At 43.3% G+C, this 24,302-nt stretch overlaps 1 protein-coding gene across 2 annotated transcripts in view; it reads left to right on the plus strand.

The window, feature by feature from the left end:
- Positions 1–315: 315 nt before the first annotated feature.
- The window catches only part of SYT16 (synaptotagmin 16), a 274,427-nt gene continuing 250,440 nt past the window's right edge, over positions 316–24,302 (plus strand). Inside the window, exon 1 of one of the 2 annotated variants that reach the window (XM_060294878.1) lies at positions 316–408. In XM_060294878.1, coding sequence (XP_060150861.1) covers positions 396–408 — 13 coding nt within the window. In that variant the 5' untranslated portion in view covers positions 316–395. Of the gene's footprint in view, positions 409–833; positions 921–24,302 lie in introns of those variants that run through there. The other variant, XM_060294877.1, reaches the window with a different exon arrangement.

Consider the following 24,302-nt stretch of genomic DNA (forward strand, 5'->3'; position numbering starts at 1 on the left):
AGCCGCAGGCAGGAAGGTCGAGGCAAGGATGAGGTGGACATTGGAAAAGGTGAGACGGAAACGAGAACGTAGCGGGGAACGTGGTGGGAAAGGAGCGCGGCCGGGAGCGTTCTTCCAAGGGGCTGCGTTCATTGTGTTAGGGGGAGGGTCGCGGAGGGAGGACAAGCGCTTCGAGGCGGGGAGGGGTGAGTCAGCCGCCCGGCTCCGGGGCTCGGCCGGCTCTGCCCGCGGGCCTGGGCTCTCGGGGCGCGGGGCGGCGCGGCGGGGGCGCGCGACGGGAGGGGCTGTGCGCGGCGCGGCCCCCGAGCGCGCGGGGCCTGGCGAGGAGCGCGCCGGCCCGGCTCGGCGCCGGTACCCCAGGCGCTGGCGGCCGCCCCGCAGCCCCGGGCCGGACCATGGCGACCGACAGTAAGTGCGCTCGGGAGGCGGAGGCCGCGGGTGGGAGGCCGCGGGGCCCGGGGGTGGGAAGTCCTCCTGTTTCCGACGCCCGCCTTTGTGCAGGGCTCGCGGGAGCCTCGGCCGGGTGCCCTCTCGCCCCTCCGCCCGTCACCCTCTGCGGCCGGGCAGGACTGGAGAGGCACAGGCGGCCCTGGCAGCCCGTCCCGGAGGGATGTGGCAGAAGGACGTGCGGTGGACGCCCAGGTGGAGGGGACGCTCGATGCCGCGGGGCAGCGGGCCTTGCCAACGCAGCCCTTTGCGGGGTGTCCCCGGGCTAGAGCCGACCTTTGGGGAGCCCTGCCACCCAGGCGCCGCGAGCTCTTGGCGCTGAATTCAAGGTTCGCCCCGAGTTCTGGGCTGGGTTTGCGTGTTCGCCTTCTGGGCATAAGGGTGGCCTGAGCGATCGGCCGCCCAGTGGCCCCACGCGGGCCATGCTCCCAGCGGCCGGAGACCGTATCTGGTCACCATGGACAGTGAACGAGGTGAGCGCGCGGACGTGTCAGGTTAAAACTACTGAACGGAAGTGTTGGAAGGCTCTGGGTTGGCCTGCTTTCGGCATCTTGGCACCACTGCTTTATTGCTCAGTGCTTTTGGAAATGGAATCACATCTATGAAAGCTGGTTAAGTTAGCTGTGTTGGAAGCTGGGTGCGTGTTGGCGGAACCTCAAAGGGAGGTCCGAGTAAAACCACTGGTCACACCTGCCGCGTACCTAGCACGCAGGAGGTGTTGTGTCTGAGCCCCTAGTACAGACCTGGCACATGTTAGGGGCTTAAATGAATGAATGAATGAATGGTGTACTGGCTGGAGAGGCCCTTTGGTAGGCATCTTTGAAAGGTGAGAAGGGACAAAGATGGGAAGATGGGGGTCAGCATTTCTGCAATAATTTATTATTTTTCTTTTAAACAAACTATTATCCCAGACAAGAACACAGCTTTGCTATAGTGCAGAGAACATGGGTTTCTGTAGCCAAACAGACCTGTATTTGAAACCTCTGAAATTCACTTCCATGGAACCATGGAAGGTTCCAAATGACCTCAGTTTCTTTATCTTTAAAGTCAGGACAAATCTGTCACATCTCCTGCACGGTGATGAGCACATCGTAGGCTCTTAGTACAGGGTAGTTGCCCTCTTTCTTTGCCATCAGTTTATATGTGTGGAGATACCAGCATGCTCTCCCCTTTTTAAATGAAAAAATCTAGATCAGGTGTTTATAATAAAATTGGCTAATTTGAGCCAAGCCTCTCTTTTTCTCTGCTCATTTATAAAAAGTGTAGTTTAGTTCACTTTTTTTTTGTCTAGGAAAAGAAATTATGGCTTTAGCCTTTTATTAACAAAGTAATACTCAAAAAAGAGGAAGATAATTAGATTTGGCCTTATTCTTGTATTTCTTAAAAACAAAGGCAAAGGGGCCTGAAGTATCTATAGGCAATTTTTTGCATCCCACAAATGCTGTGGGACAGTGTACCATTATTCATTTTCTTATATTTAGGGTAAAGATGATACATTTGGTATCCTAGAAAAAAAAATTAGCCGTGCTCTCTCTGCCCAATTTATTTAGAGAAATATTTCTTCGACTTCCTTACACGCTATATTCAGCTCTACTGAAGAATCAAACTTTAGCCCATTTGTTTTGTTTATGGAAAAAATGGTAATATTCAACCAGCTTAGCTCTTGAGCTGATTTTTAGGTGCAATCTTAATTATGTTCGTTCTCAGCTGGCATGGAGCTGAAACTATGAAAGGTTCCCAGAGGTAGAGGATAATTAGTTTGTCTTTGTTCTCATTCAGAAGTAGAGTGAGAGACTTACTATGTGTCTCTACTAGGGAAATGAAAAGAAGGGAAGTATTCTCAGCCAGTGTCTTGAAAAATTCTCTTCAAATCTTGACCCTATCTACAGCTTACAGTCCCACAATTCCCTTACAGTTAGCATAAAGGTGATCTCAGCTTGGTTACTTATTAGAATTACTCCAAGAGCTTTCAGAAATACTTTGACATCATTATTTTTTTAAGTAATACATCTCAGATTTTAATCTGTATCAGAATCACCTGGAGGGCTTGTTAAACCAGATTGCTGGCCCTCCCAGAGTCTGTGATTCAGTAAGTCTGGGTTGTAGTCCAGGAATTTTACATTTCTATCAAGTTCCAGGCGAAGCAACCATGCTCCCTGCCCTTCTCTCATCTGTAAGTGCGGGAATGACAGGTGAGAGGCAGGTAGGAGCACAGAGTGACAGTTCCTTCTTCAGTCCTGTCACTGTGTGTCGGGTACATGGCCTCATGAACATAAATCGAACCTGGGCACCGTTGCCTTAGGGCTATAGCTGACTGCTTTCTCTATTTTTGTCCCCCAGGAAATTTCCCCTTGAGAGAAAAATTAGTTTTAAAGCTGAGCAAAACCTGAATCCTCTCCAGTCATTTCTGGAAGGAATCCAGAAGGACCTCCTTTACGAATGTGGCATGTAAATGTGTATAAAATAGAGATATTTAAAAAATATTTGCCTGGCAACTTATAATGTTCACCAAAAAGAATGTAACAAATAGAACGAAAATGTCCTTACGTTCGGACAGCGTGGTGACCGAGGGCAGATTCCAGGGGAAGAATGGAGAATCTGAGAGCCTCACCTTGGTTTTCAGAGAGTTATGGTGAAATGATAAGGATCTTTGAGACCTTCAAACTAAATTCCCCTTGGGCTATGTGTGTTTTTATTTGTATAACTCAGGCTTATAAGATCTTTAAAAGGTTGAAACAGTTGGGAGGAATTGTAATAGAAAGAAGGTGAGACTAGTAGGAATACCCCCCCCAAAACCCTGTTAATGTGAGCAGCCTGGTTATTATATAAAGTGGTGGCGTATTTGACCTGTGTTTCTTGAGTTTCTCAGTAATAAGTATTGAAATGGAGCAGGGCCCTATGGCCCTTGCCCCCCATGTCCTCCGCCTGCCTTTTGTCTGTGGGAAAACTTTAGTCGTAGAATAAGTTTAATCAGAGAAGTGAGAAAATGCAGAAACAAAGGAAAACAGTCCAGCGAGAGTAAATAATAACAGTTTAGTCATTAAGCATAATTAAGGACCTTTAGTTCCTCCTCAAGGACTATAGATAATATTCTGAGCCCTATCCTGTGAGCTGTCTTGTGGATACTAAAACCTCCACCAGGTGGAAGAAGTTAACTACATGATGACCAGGCTGTAGCCATGACATAAGCTGCCACAATTCCAAGAACTGGCCTCAAGGAAGTGGGAACAAACTGACCCTGGAACTAAAAATTAATCGTATTTAAAACAATCATGATGATACTGGTCAGACCACCACACGACCAATTTCAAGATGACTGGCACAGCTGACTGTACTGTTTCTGCATGTTGCCCCCTCCCTTCACCTATAAAAGCTCTTGCCCACTGATTGTCGGGTGGGGGGCGGGCTTTGGACAGAAATCTGCCTCCCCCCGCCCCTCCCTCCACCCCCCTCCCCAGTTTGTCGGCATCCAAAAATAAAGCAAACTTTCCTTTCCACCAACCTTGCCTCTTTATTGGCTTTTGAGTGGCAAGCTGCCGGATCCCACTTTCGGTTACAGCGTTGCCGATAGTTTTGTGTTTCCAGATCATAGTGAAGTATTTTTCTCTTTTCTTCCATTTATGTTGTTCGTTCCATTACTAATACTTCCCCTTATGAGTCTTTATTGTTAAAGTTGCTGTAGTCTGTTTATAAGCCTAATTTCTCAGGAACTGCCAGGCATGTTTGGGCAATGTTGGAAATATGTAATTGTATTATGCCCTGGAACTCTCGGGGCATTCTTGGGTGGATGGGTCTTTGGGGCTGTTGTGGATGAATATTTGGCTTCATCGGGGAAATATCTAGTCCCCATCTGGTTGCTCCTGGTTTACTGGTTGGTAGTGTGTCATTTTGGCCGGGTGCATCCACAAGTTGCTACCCCACAGGCCATTCCTCCCTCCACTTACTGGTCGACAACCTGGAATTTCCTTCTTACCCATCCTACTTATCCCAGCAGCAATTTCCACTCTGCTTAGTCCTGGAGGACAGAAGGAAGAGAAAGCAGGGGAGGGAAAAATCAAATTTAGGCTCTAAGCAGGTAAAGGTTAGGGATCGCTGCTAAACAGTTACACTTGAGATGTTCAGGACTTAGGATGTTGAGGAGTTAAAAGAAAATTGCTTGACTTTGAGTGAAAAAGTACTCAAATTCTTGAGTAAACTTGTTTATAAGTTTTTAATATTTATTATGATTGGAAATGATGCCAACTAAAAAATATAGACAAAAAGAGTTAGAAAATGACTACTTTGCAACCATCATAGTAACACTTGATTCACACAGTAGTCATCCACGATGCTAAAGTATTGTGTGAAAACTTGAAGGCCAGAATATTTACATTTTTGGAGAATTTCCCCACAGATTTCTTATTAATTGCAAAGGGGAAAAGGGTAATGTTACAGTGCAGAAACGTGGGGTTCACTACCTTAACTAAACCGTCAAAGTTAGCATCACTAGTAATGGGGCAAACTGGTATCCTGTGCTTCCTGATCTGAAGCCCTGAGAAGGATACAGCGACACGTATGCCAAAAACACATAACCTGGTTCTAATCAGGAGGAACTATCAGACAAGCCCACATTTGGAGACATTCCACAAAAGTCAGTGTCATGAAAGATGCCTGAGGCACTGTTCCAGACTGAAGAAGACTACAGAGATAAGTAAATGCCATAGATGGTTTTGGATCTGACCCCAATCAGGAAAAAATGCTACAAAGGACAAATTGTAATAATTGGGGAAATTTGAATATGGATTGTATGTTGGATAATAGCCTTGTATCAATGTTAGATTCCCTGAATAGGATGTTTTTACTGCAGTTTGGAAGGGACTGTCTTCCTTAGGGGAAACCGGAGTCCTTAGGGGTAAGGGGACATGATGTCTGCAACTAAATCTCAAATGGTTTAGGAGAAAAATGTTTGTGTATGTGTGTGCAGATTTATGTATATGTGTGTTATACAAGAAAGAAGGAGATAAAATATGCCAAATCTTAACACTTGGTGAATCTAGGAGTTCTTTGTACTATTCTTGCAACTCTTCTGTAAATTTGAAAAACAAAACAAAGCGTATGGTTCCATGTAAATTTTAGGATTATTTATTCTAGTTCTGTGAAAAATGTCATGGGTAATTTGATAGGGACCACATTAAATCTGTAGAGTGCTTTGGGTGGTATGGCCATTTTAGCAATATTAATTCTTCCAATCCAAGAGCATGGGATATCTTTCCATTTCTTTGAATTATCTTCAGTTTCCTTTATTAGTGTTTTATAGCTCTCAGCATTTAAGTCTCTGCCTCCTTGGTCAGGTTTATTCCTAAGTATTTTTCTTTGTTTTTAGTGAGATTTTTAAAAGGTATTGTTTTTTTTTTACATTCCCTTTCTGATACATATGTATAACTGAATCACTTCTGTATAGCAGAAATTAACAAAACATTGTAAATCAACTATACTTCAATTAAAAAAACCCCATAAATGACAGCACTGGGATGCTGATCTGTAATTCTAGGCATTGTGCTCTAATACTATTTAGTTTACTTTTTGAAAGAAATAATATCGAAAGACACAATTCTGGACTCCTAATTCTGGTTTGAGATGACGATGTTCACAGAACTTTTTATTACGGAAAATTTCATGTGCATATGAAAGAAGAGAGAATAGTATAATGAACCCCATGTACTCAGGTAACCCAGCTTTAAAAATTATCAGCATTTTGCATTTACATACCCGCTCTCCCCCTCCCCTGTTTTTAGGTGCTATTTTGAAAGCAATTCCAAGACATCACGTTATTTTAACCACTGATGTTCAGTGTGCTTCTGTGTACATTTTTTTTTCTCCCGTAACCCTCATGCTGCTATTGCACTTAAGAAAAGTAACAATTCTGTAATACAAGATGATAGCATTTAGAACTTGTTAGTGTTGCAGGATAGTAACCGGAGTTCTGAGAAACGCACTGATTTGACAAATATGTGTTGTGCACTTGTTCTAAGTTTGAAAAGCTGACAAAGCCTGGGTAATTACAAATGGTGTAGAAGAAAGGGTCTGAGAAGCTGCTTGTTTTTGTTTTGTTTCCCAAACTCCTCCTTCTGTTTTTAAACCAAGAATTAAATTCCTGAAGAAAACATAAAGATGGGTAAGGAGACAGTATTCTGGACCAATTGATTCATTTGATGTTATCCTAATGAAACATTCTGAAAGTTAGAATGACTAATTTCATACTATTTGAGTAGAATTCCCTAAGTTTTAATTTCAGCGTGGCACCTTTGATTTAGTAAGTCCAGTGAAGCATTTTTTTTCGATTGAGCTGACTTTCTAATGTTTTGTAATAGAAACGGGCCAGATCTCTTGGGAGGAGTAAACCTCCTGAGTGTGGGTAGATGTGGATGACATTTATTCTTTTAGATCACTAGGATATCATTTAGTAATTAATTACTATTATTTAGCATTATGGATTGATTTAAAACATGCCCATTATGCCATTTGACAATGATTATCTGTGTGTTAAAATGATGGTAAATGGATTGACAGCTCTTTCTAATAAATTAGGGAGGTATCTGAAGCACATATTGCAAACAAAATTCTTATGTGCAGTTATCAACCTTGCATTAAGGGACTATGCACAACTGATTTTAGGCAGTTTAAATTTATGCATAGCTACTATCCCTTTACATTAGATTTTCTTATTACCAGAGTATAACATTTTTGAGAGTTCTAATTTTAGGAATGCACTAAGTCACATTTTATAGTTTGACTTACAGTGGAGCAAAGGTTAAGACATATAATGATTTTATCCACCCTATGTGAAAAGTTCCCTGGCTTATATACTAGTATATTTATATACTACTTTAATCATAATCTGTTACCAATCAAAGTTAGATTTTCAATTGAGTTAGCGCAATATAAATTTCAAAAGATTGACGAACTCTCTGTGGGATGGTCGAAGAAAGCACAGGCCTAGTTTCAGAGATGCCCACGTTTTGAACTCTGGTCCTGCCACTTACTGGCTGGGTGACCTCAGGGAGGTCGTTTAACTTCCTGGAGGCTTTGTCTTTTTCCACTCTGAGGAGTTGCAAGAATTAACTGAGATCCTGCGCACAGTAGCCATCAGATAATTGTCTGTCTCCTCGTTCCCTACAACATCCTTCCCGTAGTATGTGCCTTATGTTACAAGAAAGGTCCGACCTTCAGAAATGGGGTCCCTAGTCATTGATTCCATTTTTCCTTGTGAAGAATATAAAATGAAGACCAAATGATCTGTTTAGAAATGTAAGACTGCAGGGAGGAGACTCCAGGAGAAATCACCGGAAGGTGCAGAGCTCAGATTTTACGTAGCAGTATTAATTGTGATGTGTTCTTTTCCAGTGCTCATTGTTTTGTGCAGGTGTGGTGCAGCATGTGAGTACGTGGGCTTGTGGTGCATATGTGTACGTACAGCCTTTAACAACTGGGAGGTTTCAGTGCTGGGCTCTTAGAGGGGCTCCAACAACTACCTCTTTTACTGAAGATCCAGGAGCATTCTGGGATCCTCTCTGCTGATTGGCTCTCGGGGTTCTCTCTGGGCTTTGTGGCCTGCCTCTTGTGTGGCCATGACTGATGGGTAGCTGTAGCACTGGGTGGAGGTTGCTTTAGGGTGTGTCCTCAGAGCTGGCTCTGAAGTCTTATAAAAGCTTGTCCAGTGATGATGATAAGCCTGAGGCTACTGCTGGTGGTCCCATTACTGAGCTCTAAAAAGGCTTAATCTTCTAGTAATGTCCATATATAATGACCTCATCCGCCTGCTATCTCTGCTGGTCCTGACCTTGGCCATCCAGGTTCTGAGGGTAGCCTTTCTCTGTTTCACTCCTGCCCTGGGAGGCCCTCTCACTGCCCATCTTGTTAGTCCCCGTTTCTCTTGCTTCCCAGCTCATTCTGTAATCTCTGTACCTGCCGATCGTTTCTTTTTTGTTTGTTTGTTTTCCTTTGGTTTCACTATTCCTTTGAGTTTTGGCTGAGACACGCTGACTTTGTCGATCTCAGGTTTGTAGAGTCCCCAGAAGCTAGGCTGCCTTTAACCAGCCCGCCCCTGCTTCTCTACAGGGAGGAGGTGGAAGACAACCCTTCACCCCTCAGCCCCTACCATCCTTTCCTTAGACTTTTTAGAGGTGCATTGCAGTGTTTTCCCTAATGGGTCTATTTGCATAAAATCAATTGTTAGATTTTCGGGGTGATCATCACTGTCATAATTATAGCTATACGTGTTATTTTTCTTTGTGCTCTCCCTGTATTTGTTATCTATTGCTGAATAACAAATTACAACAAGCTTAGTGGATTAAAACAACACACATTTGTCAGCTCTCTAGGTTAGGAGTCTGGGCAGGGCTTCTGGAGATCAGGAGTCTGCCAGGCTGCAATTAAGCTGTCAGCCAGGGCTAGGTTCTCATCCGAAGGCCTGAGGCGTGACTGGGGAAGGATCACCTTCCGAGCTCACATAGTGCTGGCAAGACTCAGGCCCTGAAAAGGCTTGGGCTTGTGGGCTGATGGACTGAGGGCCTCAATCTCTTGCTGGCTCTTGGCTGGAGGTCATCCTTAGACGTGAGCCTCCCCAGGATGGCCACTTACTTCATCAAAGCTAGGAAGGGACAGAGTCTCCTACCAAGACAGGTATTAAAATCTTTGTCATATTCCATTGGTTAGAAGCAAGTTATAGATTCTGGCTAAACTCAGAATGAAGGGATTAAACAAGGGCATGACTGCTAGGAGATGGGGACATTTGGAGACCATCTTAGTTCTATCTGCCATACTCCCATGAGACTTTTGTATCTACATCTTCAATTGTATTTTTGTTTGGAGTATCACATTTCTCTTTTAAACTTTAGATGACGTTGGGATGGTAAAATCTGAAATGATAACTGCCTTTCTCAGAAAAGAAATTGGCCTCCTCCGTCCTGCCAGAGAGCTGATGTGCTGTAGGAAGGATGGTAGTGGAAGGGGGGCAGGGAAGGTAATGTTTGGCCTTTAAACTGTCACTGGGAAAGCCACGTCTGAATGAGATGCTGCTGCAGGGAGCTTGAATAAGCAGAAGACTGCATGCCTTGTGGATTCATTTTATGAAAGCTGTTACACAATTATAAAGATGAAAACACTCACATTCTTTTTGGAGAAGTTAAAAAGTAAAGGACATCAGGACGAAGCTGTGAAATTTGAGCTGAGAGTTGGTGAACAGCACAGTAAGAACAATGAGGGAGATGAGAATTGTGTCAAAGGGAAGCTCTTCTCTCTCAGGGGCAAATGGATTTTATGAAGGCTTGCTAGCATGTGAGGCATCACATGGGGATAGGAGACTATTTAAATTTTAAGGCTCTATATGCTTGTACTGTATACTCTTACAAGTGGTTTTATCCATTTCAAATCATTTTTTTTTGGACTTAGTAAGAGGGTGACAGATACCTGGAAACTAGACCTTTCCTTACTGCCTGATAGTATTGTTCTGTGCAATGACAAACTACCGTTTGAATTCTTCCTTTAAAATTATTGACCCTTAGTTAGTTAGAGCTTAGAAAATGAAACTATTCGGAAAAGCTTTGCCTAATGGAAAGTATTGATTTTGATTTCATGTCCCTTTCTTGAAACTCGGAGCAATTTCATTTTTGATTACTACTTATCACCTGAAAGCTATTCTATAGTAAAAGAGCTGTAACCAGAGTCATTAGCTCCTTGTAATCGAGATAAGACTATCTTAGTCTTTAGAAACTGAGTTAGCTCCCTGAGACAAGCATTTCTGTTTTTATCTGATAAAATCACTGTTTATAAAATGAATAGAAAGGGAGAGTCTGAAATTAATTTCTTAAAAAGGTGCCTCTCCCCCATGGTGGTCCAAGTCACATGCTGTTTTGTCTTTGACGTCTTTATCAACTCTCCCAAACAGAATCCGTCATTCATTTTACCTATACCTCTTCGGTTATATTTTTCTGTTTTAACCTCTGTCTATTCTATATGGCCCTTGAGGAAAAGATCTACTTTTAGGTGTATTTCCTCAACTTTGTCATTCTATTGAATAAGCATGGTGACCTGCATAGAGTAACCATTCAAATGTTTGCTAAATTCAGTCTGTTTCTTTACTGCGAGCCTCCTCTTTCCTGGATCCCATCCTTTACACAGTTCTCACAGTGTGGACCTGAGAACCCAGGGTGGTCAAGGTCCCTAAGACTTTTAGAGGGTCATCAAGGTCAAAACTACTTTTATAACATGAACAATGTTTTCATGTTTCAGTGACCCTTGAACAGTGTTTTCTGTCTCTTACTCTGTGCATGCAAGCATGTAGGCCCAGCTTTTATCATCTTGTGAGTTTGGGAGGTGAAGATGTCCAGTGGTCTTTCCCTTCATTTTGGGGCTCTTCCCAAAGACCCTGTTTTCAGTACAGAACTTCATCCTTACCACCAGAGATGACTGGTTCATTGAACCCAGAGCCTTTCTGCTTGGCCATTAGATACTAGGAGTGTAGTGGTATCTCATTGTTTTAATCCACACTCCTGATGAGATGTGGAGCATCTTTTAATATGCTTATTTGACATCTGAATATATTTTTTGGTGAGGTGTTTGTTAAGGTCTTGATCCATTTTTTTAATTGAGTGGTTTGTTTCCTTATTGTTGAGTTATATAGTTCTTTGAACGTTTTGGATAACTGTCCTTTATCAGCTGTAACTTTTGCAAATATTTTCTCCTAGTCTGTGGCTTGTCTTCTAATTCTCTTGACATTGTCTTTCACAGAGCAGAAGTTATTAATTTTAATGAAGTCCAGTTTATCAGTTCTTCATGGATCCTGCCTTTTGTGTTGTATCTAAAAAGGCATCACCATACCCAAGGTCATTTAGGTTTTCTCCTATGTTATCTTCTAGGAGCTTGATACTTTTGTGTTTTACATTTACGTCTTTAATCCATTTTGAATTAATTTTTGTGGAGAGTGTAAGGTCTGGGCCTAGATTAATTTTTTTGCAAATGATGTCCAGTTCCGTACCATTTGTTGAAGAGATTGTTTTTGCTCCATTGTATTGCCTTTGAGCCTGTGTCAAAGATCAGTTGACTATATTTATGGGATTCTATTTCTGGGCTATTTTGTTCCATTAATCTGTTTATTGTTTCTCCAATACTACACTGTCTTGATTACTGTAACTATTAGTTAATCTCGTATTCAGGTAACTTCAGTCTTCCAACTTTGTTCTTCTCCTTCAATATTGTGTTGGCTATTTTGGGTCTTTTGCCTCAATGTACAAACTTTAGAATCAGTTTGTTGATATCCACGATATAACTTGCTGGGATTTTTAGTGGGATTGCTTTGCATGTATAGATCAATTTGGGAAGACCTGACATCTTGAAAATACTGAGTCTTCCTATCCATGAACATAGTGTATCTCTCCATTTATTTAGTTCTTCTTTGATTTCCTTTATCAGAGTTTTATAGTTTTCCTCATACAGATCTTGTAATATTTTGTTAGATTTATACTGAAGTATTTTTTTTTTTTTTTTTTTTTGCGATACGTGGGCCTCTCACTGTTGTGGCCTCTCCCATTGCGGAGCACAGGCTCCAGACGCTCAGGCTCAGCGGCCATGGCTCACGGGCCTAGCCGATCCGCGGCATGTGGGACCTTCCCGGACTGGGGCATGAACCCGTGTCCCCTTCATCGGCAGGCGGACTCTCAACCACTGTGCCACCAGGGAAGCCCTGAAGTATTTTTTTTTTTTGGTGATTCATTTTTATTTATCTTGTTCAAGACATTTTCAATATTAATTCTCAGCTCCCTAGTTCTGGAAAATTCTTAGTCATTATCTCTTTGAGCATTACCTCTCCCCCTATTTCCCCTGACACCAGTTCTTTCCTTCTTAAACATTATTAGACTGACATATGTTGCAGCTTCTCTTTCTGTGTTTCATATCTATTAACCACTTGTTCAGTGATACTCATTCTTTCTCTTTTCTTTCCTCCCTTCCCCCATCTCATAATTTCTTCAGATTTGTCTTCCACTTCAGCAGTTCTCTTTTAACTTAGATCTAGTCTGCTATTTAACCTACTGATCATTTTTTCATTCCAGTGATAAGATTTTATTTAAAAAATTGTTTGATTACTTAAAAAAATCTGCTCTTTTCCTATAGTATCTTATTTCTTCATTATGGTTTCTAAATTATTTAAAAACATGATTCTTTTCTAGTCTATTGTTTTTACTTCTGGGTGTGTCAGTTTTGGGGTCTGCTACTCACTCTTATGGTGATTTGTTTCCTTATGTGGTCTGTGATATTTAAGTTTGGTCGTTTATTGTTAGAGTTTTCTGTAAGCCCTGAGGGGTGGAAGAGTTGCTAAGGGTAAAGATTTTAATGTTGTGTTTGCTGGATCCCTAGGGATTTTAGTGGTCTTGGATCACTTTATATATTAACTATTCATTTGCATTCTTAAACTATGCATGGAGAAAAAACTTAGACCCCCCCCCCCTCATCTTGTGTGAGCTTAGAATTTCCATTTTTGACAGGTGATTTTTTTTTTTTTAACTCAAGGTCTGGGACACTCAGCAATGTCTTTGCTCTTTCTTGGGCTGGTGAGCAGGCTCTGAATAGTCTTAAGTTTTGCTTGCAAGAGTTCTTCATGGTGGTCTGGGCTTCGTGTTGGCGGGGACTTCTGGATGGAGCTTTAGTGCCTGTTATTCATCCTCGTGTAGGCCCATCACCCCTAAATCTGAGACTAAAACCCCAGTGGATTTCTGAGGCTTTGGTTTTGCTTTTCTTTGATTTTGAAATCTGGGGTATATTTGTCTTTTGGAGCTCATGCATGTAATTAGATTTAGTTCATTTGCTATATTTAATCTGGAGCTCCCATGTGTCTGTGGTGGGAAGGGCACGTCCGTATCAGCTCTGTATATACCACATGGCCTGAATTCACATTTGATGTAGACCATCACCATCCCTATATCCAGTTATACTGGTCTATAAATACTGCTTAGTGCTCTGCTTTGTTTTCTCTTTTGGAATTATTTATTAAGCACATTGCTGTGTTTCAGTTACCCATTACTTGAAAGAGGTGTGGTGTTTCCTGTATTAACACGTAGCCTAGCATCCCTACAAAACTGGACATGTGTCTGGTAATATCTTTCTGTTTTCAAAGAACTTGTTCTAGTTTCATTAAGGCCTTGAAGAAACAGACATTTTATAAATCCTGATTTTTATCTGCATGAAGCCTATGAAGATACTGAGAGGAAGAGAAATTATTGTATTATTTGCTATGACAAAAGATGTTCAATGAAGGAGGCAGTGTGTTGATTTATATTTATGGCTCCTAAAAATCAGTGAATAGACTGGCACTTTGAGTAGCAGAAAACATAATACAGTAATGTGTACTGTACTAACGTGCCTTTTCACTAAGTATATTGTGAATGTCTCACGGATGGTGATTATTTTATGATTTATTCTGTCAATCAGCTTTTCATGGAGAAGTGAAAGATTAGAAAAATACTGCCATGAATATAGTTGGATTTTTTTATACTGTCTTATTATTTACTTCTAGATGTGGAACTGCTGACTCAAAGAGTATACTCATTTTTTTTTTCATTCAACAAACATTTATTCAGCGCCTACTATGTGCCAGACACTGTGCTAGTAGCTTGGGATATATCAGTGAACAAAACAGACAAAGGTCTCTGAGGTGAAGGAGCTTACAAGGGATATATTCATTTGATATTTTGATGTTGCCAAATTTCCCTTTGGGGAGATTGCACCAATTTGCACTCTCACCAGCAGTGCATTGATAACAAAATCTAACAAAACTTCTACAAAAATAAATTGCAGATGGTAGATTACCTAACAAAAATATTCTCTACCTGGCTCACTTATCATACGCCCCAGCTTAGTGAGACATGTGTCCTACCTGTCTCAGCTTATCATATGCTCCAGCTTAGTGAGACCTACTTTTTGTAAGATAAGGGATTTAACTCTAGAGTGTAGGGCAGCTTACAGAATTATGTGAGGGTGCTGGGGAAACCTGCTTGTTAGCTGCTCAGTCACAGGTAACACACATCTCCATTTATTTATGTCTGTCCTTCTTTCTTTCTTTAGGATCCTCTAAATTTCTTTGAATAAATTTTCTTGTTGCCTCAAATTAACATCCAGTTAGGCGTTTATATTCTCTCATGAGTTCAGAGCAATTTTCCAGTTGCCGTCTGGGGGTCCCATCACGAGGCAACTGAGCCTGCCTTTGCTGAAATGTTTTACATTGAGCTTATCTTTCCTTTCTTCCTCTTGGGAGGTTTGATCAGGGCCTTGAGATTAAGGGGGCTTCAAATGAGCCCTCTGCTCGGTGGTAACTTTGTGCTAGTGAGCGGGCTAGTGATCAATACCTTGGTCACAGGTATTGATCCTCCACTGGCGTGGGAGGCTGGTCCTTGTGCTGGGGGCTTAATATCTGAACGCGCTCAGGCCTCACAAAGGCTCGTGGAGGGCCTGCCTCTATAAAACGGGGATATTAATAATATGAGGATAAATACCTAAGCAGAAAATTCCCCTAGGAACAGGCTTTCCAACTGTCCTATGTTAATTGTCTCCTGGATCATCTAACAGACCCTAGGTTCCAGCACTGTGAAATGCTGACAATAGGCTTCTGGTGTACAGGGCTACTCTGCCATCTTGTGGCCATTTTCGAGAACTGCACTTCCCTAGATGTCAGCCTCCTTCCTAGATCCTAGTATCTTGCAAAACTGGAATTGGTCATCCCATCCTGGATTGTTTCTGCCCTTGGCTTTGCAAACTGATATGATTTGAAGAGATATGTCATAGCACATACCAAAAGAAGACTTTTTAATAGTTTTAAACAGATGTATATGTGCAAGCAATTTCATTTCTGTGTAATAGCATCTTGGCATATTAGATAATGTGTGTTCAAAGTAAGAATGGGCCAGTGTTCTGTCCCAAAGCTGTTTCAAGGATGCTCTGAGGGATCCTGTGATTTTCCTGGGTATTTTAATGTGTAGTAGGTATTAATTTTAGATCGCAATATTACTTTAGGTCACATTGCTTTATTTCTTTAAATTACATTGAATCAGTGGCCCATTGGAGGGAAAATTCAATCTCAATCATTACTGAAGTAACTTTGCCCACTCCAAAGGAGCATATAAGAATCCCAGACTAGCAGGGCCACAAATTTTGGGTGGGGCCCAGTCTGCTGTCCACAGTTGGCTCCATAAAGATAGTTGCACAGTTTGACATGCTGCAGCTGAAGACTGGAACAGCAGTTAGGCCGAGTCAGCTGACCCTCCCAGCTTTCGCACCACTGACCACTCTGGGAGACAGTGCATAGTGTCCATCCACTGTAGGCTTTCTGGGGTAGCTTCCCCACTCACCCACCTATCCAAGCACAGTAGAAATAGGGTCTCGGTTACTGACAGAGTACAATCCCTCAGACTCATTCCTTTCCTGGTCTTGAGGAATATCCATGTCCTATACCCTTTGGCATTGGCTTACTTCCACAAACCACTGGATGGGAACTTTCTAGGATACCTTGCAACTTCTATTTACGACCCTGCAGTATAAAAAACCATGATAGGGCTTCCCTGGTGGCGCAGTGGTTGAGAGTCCGCCTGCCGATGCAGGGGACACGGGTTCGTGTCCCGGTCGGAGAAGATCCCACGTGCCGCGGAGCGGCTGGGCCCGTGAGCCATGGCCGCTGAGCCTGTGCGTCCGGAGCCTGTGCTCCACAACGGGAGAGGCCACAACAGTGAGAGGCCTAAGTACCGCAAAAAAAAAAAAAAAGAAAAACCATGACATTCTCCGGTGACTCTGGCCAGGGAGACCAGAACTCCAAACCTACAGTTGTCTGTCTTCTTGGGAGGGAAAGGAAAAATGCTGACAGCAATAGCAGCCAGAAGAAAGCACAAATGAACACCTCAGTAAATCATCCTGTGTTTGGCTGTGTTTCACTTGAGTCAGCACTCACCGCTGAAAAGGTGTTTGTTTATTGAATTTCTAGTGTAGGCTAAGAACTTACTGGGTTCTCTCAATATGGAGGTGACCCCATGGTTATTACATAATGGAAATGGGTACTAAGTGCTAGGAGAGGGGCACATTCAGAGTTGTGTGGAGGTGCTGGAAGCTAATGATGATGATGACTCTACTTGATGGGGCAGGAAGAGTTATCGACAGGAGGTGGCATTTGAGCTGGGCCTGGAAATATGAGAAAGCATCTGCATGGTGGGAAAGAAGTGAGGCACAATACCTCCAAGACGGCGGGGCTGCAAGAGCACAGGTCTGGAGCACCGGGGGTGCAGGGGTGATGGAGGGATGCGCGTGTGGGAATTATTTGGGGGAGTGAGTACAGGTGAGCTGGATTGGAGCCGCATCCCAGAGCACCTCATTTACTGTATTAGGAAAGATTTAATTTACCTTTTAGGCCAGCAAGTCACAGTCCACTGGCTGTTGCATTAGATTCCTATGGGCTTACTTAGGGAAACGAGCCAGTGCCTCAGGGCTAACTGTACTTCTACCTTCTTCTCTCCTGTTCAGAGAAACTGTAATTAACCTGGGAGGGAGCCCTGTGAAATGTAGACAAGGGAGAGAGAGGAAGGCGGGGGTGGGGGGGGGCGGGGGAGAGGGAGAGATGAGTTAGCAATTGTTGGATGAAGCCAAGCAGGAGGTGTTCAGGGGCTGAGCTCAGGCAGTGTGTGCAGAACATACAGATGTAAGAGACAATTTGGAGGTAGAATCCATGGCTTAGAGATCGAAGATATAGAGGGTAAAGGAGAAATAAAAGATTATAGAGTTTTTAAGATTAGGCAGCTGGTTCAATGAAACTCCCACTGTTTAAAACAGAAGGTATGAGAAAAAGCACATTTGGAAGCCAAGACGATGAGTTGTTTGGGGACACATTTAAGATGCATGTGGGACTTCTGCAATAAAATGGAGTACATGAGAATTGAAAAAAATCTAGGGGACTTCCCTGGTGGAGCAGTGGTTAAGAATCCACCTGCCAATGCAGGGAACATAGGTTGGGTCCCTGGTCTGGGAAGATCCCACATATGGTGAAGCAACTAAGCCCGTGCGCCACAACTACTGAGACTGCACTGTAGAGCCTGCAAGCCACAACTGCTGAGCCCGCGTGCCACGACTACTGAAGCCCGCGCGCCTAGACCCTGTGCTCTGCAAAAAGAGAAGCCACTGCAATGAGCAGCCCAAGCCCTGCTCGCCGCAACTAGAGAAAGCCCGCACGCAACAACGAAGACCCAATGCAGCCAAAAATAAAAAAGACAAATAATTAAAAAAAAAAAATCTAGGTCATAGTTTTGGAAATTTTAAAAGTTTGGAAGTAAAGTTCTCTCTGTTCACAGATGATATAATCTTATATGTCGAGAGACCCCCTAAAGATTCCACAAAAAAATTGATGTATAAACATTTTCAGCAAAGTAGCAGGATACAAAGGCAACAGCACAAAAATCAGTTGCGTTTCTGTAAACTAACAATGAACAATCCAAAAGGGAAATTAAGAAAACAATTTTATTACAATAGAATCAAAAGAATAAAATGCCTAAGAATTAAAGAGGTGAAAGACTTATACAATGAAAACTACAATACATTGCTGAAAAATATTAAAGAAGATATTCATGGAGAGGTTCATGGCTTAGAAGCCTTAATATTGTTAAGATGTCAATACTACAGATTTTAAAAAATCTCAATGACTGTTTTTTGCATAAGTAAAAAGACCTACCCTAGGGCTTCCCTGGTGGTGCCGTGGTTGAGAGTTCGCCTGCCGATGCAGGGGACACGGGTTCGTGCCCCGGTCCGGGAAGATCCCACAGGCCGCGGAGCGGCTGGGCCCGTGAGCCATGGCCGCGGAGCCTGCGTGTCCAGAGCCTGTGCCCTGCAAAGGGAGAGGCCACAACAGTGAGAGACCCGGGTACCGCAAAACAACAACAACAACAAAAACAAAAATAATAAACCTACCCTAAAATTCATGTGGAATCTCAAGGGACCCCAGATAGCCAAAACAATCTTGAAAAGGAAGAACAAACTTGGAGCATTCACACTTCCTGATTTTATATTATAACTTGCTGCAAAATTACGGTAATCAAAGCAGTATTCTATAGTAACCTAACTGGGAAAAGAATTTGAAAGAGAATAGATAACATGTATATGTATAGCTGAATCACTTTGCTGTACACCTGAAACTAATACAATATTGTTACTCAACTATACTTCAATATAAAATAAATAAAAAAAATATGTATGTGGGACTTCTGGATAGAGAAGCAAGACAGGCTATTGGAAATAGGAGTCTAGAGCTCGAGAGAGAGTTGGTGGTTTTAGATTTGGGAGACTTCGGTGAATAGGCTTAAGAGAAGCCGTACAGTGAATAGATCGCTCAGGGAGAGTGAGCGGAGTAAGAAAAAGCGGGACGGCCGAAGCTGGAGGGGTACAGATGTTGATGAGGGCGGATAACTAGAGCATCCCAAGTGAGAGCAGGAAAGGGGAGCCAGAGTTAGGAGCAAAGCCCAGGGAGAGTGTGGTCACAGAGGCAAAGGAGGACACTTCTCATGTCATAAAGCCAAGAGATCCAACGTGATAAGGAGTGAGCACAGTCTTCAAATGGCCATGACAAGGTGGCTGGTGACTTGCGAGCTGGTTTAGCCACGTGGGGTGAAGGCAGCTGAATGAAGCAGCTGGATCGGAGGAATTACGGTGTAAAGGGAGGTGAAGAGGTAGGGCTAGTGAATATGGGCTGTTCTGTTGAGGAGTTTGTAGGAGAAGGTAAGGAGATGAGAGGGCAGCTTAGAATTCCATTAGAGGATTTGAGAGGAGACTTGAGTGTACTGAGAGGCTTGGCAGAGGGCGGGAAGCCAATGGAGGGGGAGAGATTGATGATGTGACAGACAAGGGATAATTAATGGGCTGTCACCCAGGCGGGAGGGAGGCAGTGGGATTAGGTTAGGCCAGTGGTTGTCTGTCGTTAGGAACCAGTTTTGGGGACTAGGGACCAAACTGGCTTGAGAATCCACTGAAATAGGATAGAAATCTCCCTGGGCTAAATGATAGCCAGTGTAGGAAGTAACCAAAGGTCCCCTAGGCTTATCTCGAGATGGTGACATGGCCTCCCAGAACTATCTGGGATCCTTTTGGAGGGACCCACCTGTAATTCAGGTTAAAAAAAAATCTCAGAGCATCCACTCTTAGTAGTCATTGTGTCAGGACACACTTATAGGTACGTCCCAGGCTTTTGTTTCCTGTCACAGCGAATGCGTGGCAGCTCCCCAGCTAACCCTGTTTGGTTTTAGGAAAAAGGAATGACTTCATCTTGTGTCATTGCCTTTGGATTCCATAACATGTAATTAGAAGCAGTGGGGCATTCCCAGATTAGCAGTTTTTATTTAAAAGTCTTTTGGAATATCTGAGTCTTATTAATTTGAAATTCTTTGATTAAAAAAAATTTAGTTATTTATTTTTGGCTGCGTTGGGTCTTCGTTGCTGTGCACGGGCTTTCTCTAGTTGTGGTGAGCGGGGGCTACCCTTTGTTATGGTGAGCAGGCTTCTCAAAGCGGTGGCTTCTCTTGTTTCGGAGCACGGGCTCTAGGCACATGGGCTCAGTAGTTGGTGGCTTGCGGGCTCTAGAGCGCAGGCTCAGTAGTTGTGGCGCACGGGCTTAGTTGCTTCGTGGCATGTGGGATCTTCCCGGACCGGGACTCGAACCCGTGTCCCCTGCATTGGCAGGCAGATACTTAACCACTGCGCCACCAGGGAAGTCCGAAATTCTTTAATTTTAACTGATAAGCTTTAAAAAGAAAAACTTTTTTTTTCTGATTTTATTATATCTACCCAGTAACTAGATTGTAAACATTTTGAAGAAAGGGATTCTTGTCTGTTTATCCCTTTGGTGTTCCCTACATCAGATGCATTTGACAAAAGTTGATTGCTTTGGTTGGAATGAGATGTGCCTCTCCTTCTTCTGTTCACCCTGGTATGTGTTGGTGATAATTAGTGAAACTGAATGTTCTTTTCATTACTCTCAAGGCCATTATGTTTTCTTTTTGGCTCTCTGGCAGGGTTAAGGGGCTGAACTGGCTGTTGAGAAAATGACAGTTGCTCTGAAGGATTATGTAAAAATGCAAGACATCTATTTTTACTTGAAAGAAAGTTAACTAGAATTTTTTTTTTTTGAGTCATGTTGACACCGTAAACACAGAGTTTTATTGCCTGTTGACTTACTGAGCACTTAAAGTGTAGAGTTTGACTTTTCATTGTTCTTCACTTGTCCCAAACAAACACAGTTTTAAAGGCAGAAGAATTGAAATCATTTTGGACCCTCGGGGTACTGGGCCCTTTACATTACAGGCTATCTCTGTTGGGATAGTTATTCAGGGTCAGGTTTCAATCCACAATGGAAAGCCTACATTTTGCATATTAGGAAACTCAAGCATAGAGAACAAAAGAGTTATTTCGGAATTTACCTAAAGTTTATCAAAACTGTTGCTCTTTCTTTTTTTTTCCCACTTGCACAGCCTTGGCATATGCAGCAAACACCTCCCTGCTCACACCTCCCTTGTGTACAGAAAGGACTTTGGGATCTTACTTCTGTTTGTCTCATAGTAGTGAAGATTCTAGCATCTTCTTAAGTTAAAGACTTTTTCTTGAATTTTTCTCTCATCATACTTGCTTTTATAGGAAACAGAGGAGGCTGGGTTAGATGAACTGTGAGTGCTTGACTGAATAAATATTCTCCTTCTGAAAGGACCTGGTTAAATTTATTGATAGCTTGGTGTCCAGAAACCTCTTCTCTTTTATACTTCATTAATTACAGATCACAGGTGAAGTCCTTGAAGCTCAGAGGTGACGCAGGGAGAGGGAATGTGTGTACTGCCAGACTCTGTTCAGCGCTATCTGAATCCAAGTTCGTTTCCTAAGTATAGTTAAAGGAACAAGCCTATCTTATGCCCATTGGTAGATTAACTAAACTATAATTTTGGATGGAACTACAGATGTATATAATAGGATGATTATTAAGAAATTCAAAACTATTCTGCAAAATAGTTTACCATGAGAGTAGAGTGGTAATTATGTTGTTATTTATTTATTTATCAATTATAATATCCAGGCAAGGTTTTTATGCTTCTTAGTGTGTTTGGAACAGAATCCAGCAGATCCCATGAAAGGGGATCCAGTCCTTTTGCAATAAATGTGAGTGGTTTGAATAAGTCTAAAAAGGACACAGCTGGCAAAAAAACCGCTCATAACTAACACATCAAATCATGAATTTTATATCTTCCCACTCAAATGTTATTCCTAAAGTGTTCAAAGGATTTGAAAAGGAAGAGCCAGGAATGTGCCTGGTGTAGGCGAGAATGGCAAGGAGGCCAGTGTACCTGGAACGGGGTGAAAGAAGGGGGCCGGGAGGACGTGAGGTGAGGGAGGTGCTGCAGGGTCAGGGGGGGTAGTCCTGAGACCTGGTGTGAAGACTGCATTTTACTGTGTGTGGGACTTGAAGCTGCGAAGGATCTTGATGATACACGCAATGTGATCTAACATATATTTTAACAGTCTTACTCTGCCTGCTTTTTTGAGAATGGATGGAAGGTGGGTAAAGGGTGACCCCAGTTAGGTAGAATGTTGGCCACAAATGATGGTAGCTTGGTTCAGGAGAGTAGCAGTGGAAGCGGTGGGAAGTAGTCAGTTTGGAGAGACACACACACACTCATTCATCTCCATTATGACATATGTACTCTTCTGAGAATAGAACTGACAGAATTCACTAATTGCATGGCGTAAGAGAGAGAGATATCAAGGGTCATTGGAAGGATTTTGGCCTGAGCACTGGAAGGAAGGAGTTGCCATGAACTTTGAGAGAAGGCAGTGGAAGGAATAGGTTTGGGCAGGTGAGGGTTGGCACTGGAGTGGGCATCAGGAGTCTAGTGTTGGGAACATCAAGTCTGAGATGTCTTTTAAACATCCTAGGAAAGATATTGAGTAGGTAGCCTGAGTTTGGAGTTCAAGGGAAGGATCTGGTCTCAATATATAAATTTGAGAGTCTTCAGCATTTGGGTGATATTTAAAGCCGTGAGACTGGCTCACATCCCCCAAGGAGTAAGCATAGGCATGGAAGAGAAGTGGCGAAGGACTCAGGGGTCAGGGAGGGGAACTGGCAGAGTCTTACAGGGAGCAAGCGGCGAGGTGGGAGGAAAAACAGGAGAGCTCATGTCCTAGCAGCCAAGTGAGAATCTGTTCAAGGGAGAGAGAATGATCAACCGTGTCAGGTGTGGTTGGTAAGTTAGATAAGGTTTGCCTTAGTGTCAGTTCCTTTAAAAGCAGGGTCTGTGAACAGGGTCTTTGGTACAGGTATTTATTTGGAGGTGATCCAAGGAACAGGAATGAGAGGTGAGATTGTGGAAGAAAGCCATTAAAGGGTGTGTGATCGAGGTTGCTGCTCTAGATTATAGGGTCAGCTCCACTGAGGCATCTGAGAAGGAGCCAGAGTGCCCCCAGACTTGTCTGTGCAAGTGATGAGAAGCTGGGACATTTATCCAGTCCCCCATTGGTTGAGGGTTTTCCTGGGAGTGTCGACTCCCCTCTGCTTCTGCGCTTTGCAGGCTGCTGTGGGAGAAGGCCTTGAGGCAGAAAAGCAGAGAGGTGAGGTGGGTGCTTGATGAGGAAGGAGTGAGCATGGGACTTTCTACTACAGCTGCGCCTGAGATCACAGGTGGGCCCAGGGAACGAGATGTGGACCATTACACGTGTTTGCTTCAAAGACTGACAGTTGACTGTTGGATTTTACCTGAGGGTGTCTTTGACCTTGAGAAAGCAGTTGAATGGAGCGGTGGGGCAAGCCTGATCGGTGTAGGTTGAGGAGAGGGGAAGAGAGATTGGAGGAAGTATAACAGCACCCAAGGAAAGTGGAATCCAGAGGCAGCCGGGAAGTGGGATAAAGGGAGGCTAATTTTTTTAAGATGGGAGAAACAACAGCGTTTAGACGGATGGGAGTGATCCAGTGGAAAGGGAAGAATCTTGGATGTGAGAGAAAGAAGAGTGTTCTTGAGTGGATGAGAAGGGTGCGGCCCAGTGCATAAATGGAGGATTTGGCCTCGAATGGGAACGTGGATCGCTCATCTGTAAACAGTTCATCTGTAGTAAAGGGAGAGAGAGAGTGTATGGGAAGCCTGACCCCTTCTGATCGTCTTCATTCCCTCCCTGAGAAGGAGGAAACAAGGTCATCACTGAGAGAGAAGAAGGGGTGGGCGTGCTGGTGGTTTGAGGAGAGCGGAAGGTGTGGGAGGGTCATCTGGGATTGCAGGGCACGGGTGCACCTGTGAAGACACCAGCACAGAAAGTGAGAGTCAGCATTTAGAAACATCTATAGCAGTTGGCATTGCTGTAACGCTTTTATCGTATTTTACAAGAATGTTGGTCTATGATGGATTGGAAATAAGAACATCTGGTCCTTCACAACAGATAGTTTGAGAGGCACTGGGCTGGGAGAGAAGGGACCAGGGATACAGCCTGATGGCTGCACAGCACTGAGGGGCCCAGAGTACAGTGTGAGGCCACTCAGCTCGCCCACTGGTTTCCTCCTGCCTCGTTCATCTGTGGGGCAGAGTTGGATTTTATGGAGGGTGGTTTTGCTAAGTGGGTCTGATGCAGTGGCAAGATGCAGTGAGTGTAGGGAGTGTCCAGTGAGATGTGTGGTGACCGACCATGGTGTTGGGAGCTGGGGAAAGAAGGCAGCAAATCTTGAGGAGGGTGAGAGATTCTGAGAAGGTAGTGGAATTGAGGGAATCCCAGTCGTGGAAGAATCAGATGGTGAGATTGGGAGTTCTAAAAGGAGTGAACTAGAAATAAGGGAGATGGTG

Source organism: Globicephala melas, chromosome 2 (genome assembly GCF_963455315.2).
Source record: "Globicephala melas chromosome 2, mGloMel1.2, whole genome shotgun sequence".
Classification (NCBI taxonomy): Eukaryota; Metazoa; Chordata; class Mammalia; order Artiodactyla; family Delphinidae; genus Globicephala; species Globicephala melas.